Raw genomic sequence first — 5,773 nt, 5'->3', positions numbered from 1 at the left:
AAATTACAAAACTTAATGGATACCAAATACACCTTAGACACATCCAAGTTAGTCGAAGGTCCATACTGACGAACTAATAACATCAGCATGTGATTACATCTTCTGCTACACATATGTCAGAATCATCATATTACCAGACTCGATAATTTTTCAAGCCTATCTGCACTAACCTTTGATGTCGGCTCAAAGTGAATTGACGATATTAAATCATAGCACTTTGGATAAGGTTCAAGAGTTAAGTCAGCAAAACTAGAATTGAAATTTTATAAATATAGATGAGGAATAAACAAAGAAACGAAGAAGAAATTGAACGAAGAACTAAGGAAGAACTACACTCACCGTTTGACTATGGCAGCAATACGTCTATGAACGGTACAAAGATTCTCAATCTAATAGGGTTTTCTTTTTTAGGTTTATGTGGGTTTTAAATTTGAGAGTATTTGTGTCTATTTAGATGAGTTTTCTGCTATATTTGAATTTTTTTACAAAAACTGACATTTTTGAAATTAGGGGTCAAGTTTTGACTATTTTAATAAATTCTCTTGGAAATTGAGGGTTTTGGGTTCAAAAAAATTTACTTTAAAATATCTATTTTCTTTTACTTTTAAAATTTAACTTAACAAAAAAATAAAGGTTAAAAACAAAAAAGGCAGCCACAGTAAAACACATTTGAAGCCCCAAAATCTCTCAACGTGTTCTGCTTCCTCTTCCTCCCATCGCGGCCGTCACAGCACCTCCGAATCCAGCGTCGCCAGGGAAAATCTGGAGCCACCCATTCCCTTGCACTTCAACAAGGTCACTTTCTTTGCACTCAATTTTCTGATTTGAAATTCTTGGATTTCATGGTGAAGCTCATTAAAAAACAGGCCCAACCCACACGCCTATCAGCCCGTTTACCACCACCCAGGTCCGTACGTATCCAATACGGTATTGATACATAACCGATACGCAAAGGATATGTTCTGATACGGTCAAGATACGTATAGGGGCTATTTTGAAATTATTTGGAAATATTTGTACTCGTTTCGAAACTTACAGAACATTTGGGGTCAAAGTATGGATTTCAAAACTTGATTTAATCATACCCAGCCTCGTCTTCTCGACAGAGCCTAGGTTTTTCACTATAAAAGAAACGGCGGCAAAAACACCAGAAGGAAGAAGTAGAAAGCCACCATAACTCTAAATACTGCATCTGCTCCACTTTAACAAATACGGCGGTCTCTTCTTCTCGACTGCGTCTGCAGCTCCACGAGGTTTTCATAGTGAAAGGGGGCAAGAGACAATGAAGCTGGACGTGAACATGTTGAGATACCTCTCAAAAGAGGATTTTAGGGTTCTAACTGCTGTGGAAATGGGAATGAGAAATGTAAAAGCCTCTGCTGCTCTTTTTTTTTGAAATGCAATAAATTTCTCAGCATAGCTTAGCTTTAGTATGCATCTACTTAAATTTAAAGCTTTTCCCTTTTATTTTCTTGCAGCATGAAATTGTACCCTGTGAGCTGGTGGAGCGCATAGCTTCGCTCAAGTATGTATTTAGTTTTGAAATTTTTTGGTTGCTGAATTTGAAATTGCCCATCTTTTTCTGTAACTCTGATATGATCCTCCAATTTACAGGCATGGAGGAACTTATAAAGTTCTGAAGAATCTGCTCAAGCATAAGCTCTTGCATCATGACTCGTCTAAATGTAATACAGCTGTTGTGATTCTAACAATCAATAATATTTGTTTTGAATTTTCTCTTATGTTCTTTACTGTTATGTGAATATAGATGATGGGTTTCGGCTCACCTACCTTGGTTATGATTTTCTTGCAATCAAAACTTTGGTCAACCGTGGAGTCTTTGCGTCCGTTGGTCGACAAATTGGTGTAGGGAAAGAGTCTGGTATGTTCTTTTCCTTTTTGTTGTATATAACACATGCTTGTGCCTACCAATCCTATTATTATCCATTGTCATTATTCTTCATAGAAGTTCTTTTTTGTTTTTAAAAAGATATCTTTGAGGTGGCCACGGAAGATGGTACCGTGATGGCAATGAAGTTACACAGACTTGGTAGAGTTTCTTTCAGAGCTGTTAAATCGAAGCGTGATTACTTAAAACATCGTAGCAGTTTTAGTTGGCTCTACTTGTCCCGCCTTGCTGCACTCAAAGAATTTGCTTTTATGAAGGTTTGCCTCTAGCTTTTGGCATTTTTATCTTTGTGTGTTGCTGTATTGTGTTTATCATGTTGATTTTGTCTTTACCCTTTCCTTCTCCTTGGGCAGGCCTTAGAAGAGCATGGTTTTCCTGTTCCTAATGCTGTGGATTGTAACAGGCATTGTGTCATTATGTCACTAGTACAAGGCTACCCATTGTAAGCTTCTTCTTCGCAAAATTACTGTTTGAAATAATTGAATGAGAAACCCTGGAAATGGCATGTTACGGAATGATATTAGCAGCCATAATGCCTTCCTTGTGCATTTCTTTTGGAGCTGACTTGTGTAAGAAACAGAAGATTAGAAATAAATAGATGATCATGCTGCTTCATGGAGCTATGGAATTCACTTCTGTCCAATGCAGCGTGCAGGTGAAGCAATTGCAAAATCCAGAGGTGGTTTTTGAAACAATCATTGGACTTGTTGTTCGCCTCGCCGAACATGGTTTAATTCACTGTGACTTCAATGAATTTAACATCATGGTGAGCATTTCAGGCAGTCTGATATTACATCATTGCAACTTCCTAATTGCATTATGTTTCATAATCTTGTCATTGTGTTTTCCTTTGCTCTCACTTGGTACAGTTTTTCTATATGATTGTTTTAATATTTCAGTTAACATTTGCGCTTCAAATGCCTTATGAGCTTGCTCCTTCAACTCATTGGTAAAGTTGTATTTATTTTTCAATTTCGATTCTTTTAGATTGATGACGACGAGAAGGTCACCATGATTGATTTTCCGCAAATGGTATCTGTATCACATCATAATGCACAGATGTAAGAACTGCTTCTTAAAAATGTCAGCCATTTTTCCGTTCTGTTTATTGTAACGTCTGATTGCTGAAGTGATTTGATTTGTTTTCTTTCCCGAAAATTTTGTTAATCAAATATCATATTCTCATTTTTATGACATTTCCATGTTTCAGGTACTTTGACCGTGATGTTGAATGTGTTTTTAAGTTTTTCAGAAAGAGGTTAGCGTTCTTTTTTTGTATCAACTAGTATTAATCTTTAAGTCATCTGCAATCGCTTTTCACTTTCTGAATGCTTATTAAATTCAAGGCTCACAAACCTTGGTTGATGGAATGCATACATATGATATTTGTCACCATCTTATTAATAATATACAATATGATATTTGACACCATCTTCTTAATAATATACAGTGAATATAAAACAGTACATTGAAGAATACTATTGCACTGAATTGTGAAATATTTAGTAAATGTTGAAAAACTAATTAAGCCTTTATTTATTATCTCTTATTTCATCATTTTTTATTATAGATAATTAGTATATGGCATTGGCTTCTTACTTTTTTGTTTATCCTAGATAACCCCTGAGTTTGGGTATTGTGCCTGGGGAATGACTCTCTTTCTCTCAGGTTCAACATGTCTTTTCAAGAATGCACAGATGATAATGATGGAACAGAGGTAGACACAGATGCAAGTGGGAGGCCTTGTTTTTCTTCAATAGCCAAGGATGCTGTTTTTCTGGACAAGGAACTTGCTGCTAGTGGGTTTACTAAGAAGGATCAGGAAGTCGTTGAGAAGGTATTATATTGTCGTGAAGCATGGTATATTCAATTGCCACATCCTCCATGTGTGTTTGTGGAGCCATATCCATATAGTTCTATCATTGAATAGCGTAGCCTGTTGGGTATCCTTTATAGTCTCCTGCTGCTTAAAACACACCATATTAGATTTTTTTAAAAAACTTTTGCATGGAATATGTTCCCTCCTTTTGGAAAAATATTTCATTTGGATATCGAGTGTATACTCCACTGTTTGTGATCAATTTCATTTAACGAAATATGCTTTTTTTGTTTGCTTGTCATATACTAGACATCTATGACTATAATAATGTTTTTCAAAATCTCATTGTCGCATGCAGTTCATTGAAGGAGGTCTGGAGAAGGATGCTAGTTCTGATGACGAAGGTACTGGAGATGGCACACACATCTCTGAGGAGGATGCTAGTTCTGATGATGAAGATTCCGAAGATGCCACACACATCTCTGTGTTAAATGAAGCAAACATAAAGGGTGTTGATTCATTGCATTTGCTAGATCAGGTACATTTTTCACTTGCTATTGACGTCATCAAGAAATAGAACTGATCTGAGTCAAAATCTGAGTACAAAATAAAGATTAGTGAAATCATAACTGATGATATATTTGCCTAGTAAAAAGGAAGCATGTTGTGTTTGTATAATAAGAACAAATTGGGCTGTAATAAAAAAATGTCTTTGACTCATACAATTTTCTCTTACTTGGCGAGACATCAGATAGGCTGTTCAGGAAAAAAACAAGGGTTCTTTATTTGGGTGATTATGTTCTTAATCCGGCTTAATCATATTGTGTGTGTCTATAGTATATGCATTCTTGCATCATACATTGTAACTTGGTACTTACATTTTGTTGTAATTCATCAGGGTCAGACTTTAAATTTAAAGCATGAAGAGGAAGGAGTAGAGAACAATCTAAGAAACTGTGAAGTAGGTCCAAGCAGTAAACCTGAATCTCAAGATGTGAGTGACAAGGTAGGTCTTGAAATTGTGTTTATATTGTGCTTCCGACACGGACTTGAAGTTAGGATTTATCTAGGCCTTGGAGTTGCTGTCAATTGTTTAGAACCTTGAGGGTAAAGAGCTTGTGGATCCATAATGCAGCTCTAATAGCAGTTGTCTTCCCTTTTGGTACTGGGGTTAGATGTGGAGTGGTCTGTAGCAAGATACTTTATCCTTTGTTTGACTCCCCTCCCTTGTGCTGTCATTCGACACGAGCACTTTAACAAAATGGAAGCCCTCATAGTAGTTTTGTTTCCACAGGAGGGAGATGATGAGGCTGCAAATGACAATGATGCTGAGCTGGAAAAGCGCTTGAGCAAGGTGAGACGACGTGCTGTAACAGCAGCTCGTGGAAGACGGAAGAATCTTGCCTCCAGAAATACCTACAAAGACAAGGGCGGTAGATCCTCTCAGAGTTCCAAAGTCCAGAGCCAATTAGGCAGCTGGTAGAATATGTGAAGTCCCACCGCAAAAACCAAGATGTCTCCATGATCAATTGGAGTTGGTTGCATACCAAAGAGAGGCTGGCAGCATCACATGAAATTTTGTTCTCTTAGTACAGTGGTGCCCAAGGTCCAAAATGATAACATTATGAAATCCTTGTTATAGTGGCTATGGCACGCGTCCATTCGTGTAAAGTACAAGTGAAATCTTTCTTTGGTTTTAGTTGTCTTCACAATTTCTCAATTAAAGTGACGTCTAATTATAAAATTTTGTCCTCTATAATGTGAGTTTTATTAGATCGGTTTTTATTGTATACGTTTAGTTTTTGAATTATATTGTGACTTAACTCGGAGATATCCCTATTTTCAGTTTTTCCCACAGGACAAATTTCCGAACTCTCCCTCATTCATGAGAAATTGTTTGGTCTGGCGGATGGACACACACAAAAGAGAACTTCCTATTAGGAGGGTCTTTTATATATAAATCGTATAACCGGGCGGCTATACTTATTTTGACACTTGACCACCCAATCGCAAGGAAAGTCGCGATAACCCCTTTTTTCTGAATT

General features: G+C 36.9%; 1 protein-coding gene across 3 annotated transcripts; it reads left to right on the top strand.

Moving 5' to 3' along the window:
* LOC18775652 (serine/threonine-protein kinase rio2) lies at window positions 1,118–5,551 on the top strand. Of its 3 annotated transcripts, none has more exons than XM_020564194.1 (13): window positions 1,118–1,366; window positions 1,479–1,525; window positions 1,615–1,685; window positions 1,769–1,882; window positions 1,991–2,166; window positions 2,263–2,351; window positions 2,558–2,675; window positions 2,897–2,970; window positions 3,120–3,167; window positions 3,578–3,746; window positions 4,087–4,266; window positions 4,627–4,722; window positions 5,023–5,551. In XM_020564194.1, the coding sequence occupies exons 1-13, from the start codon at window positions 1,283–1,285 to the stop codon at window positions 5,209–5,211; spliced, it is 1,455 nt and encodes a 484-aa protein (XP_020419783.1). In that variant the 5' UTR covers window positions 1,118–1,282; the 3' UTR covers window positions 5,212–5,551. The 3 variants fall into 3 exon arrangements, with proteins under 3 accessions (XP_020419783.1, XP_020419784.1, XP_020419782.1); XM_020564193.1 differs by having other exon boundaries at window positions 1,120–1,366; window positions 4,627–4,734; XM_020564195.1 differs by lacking the exon at window positions 4,627–4,722.

Source organism: Prunus persica, chromosome G5, assembly GCF_000346465.2.
Source record: "Prunus persica cultivar Lovell chromosome G5, Prunus_persica_NCBIv2, whole genome shotgun sequence".
NCBI lineage: Eukaryota > Viridiplantae > Streptophyta > Magnoliopsida > Rosales > Rosaceae > Prunus > Prunus persica.
Note: the sequence above shows the minus strand (reverse complement) of the source record. Positions and strands in the feature narration are given on the sequence as shown.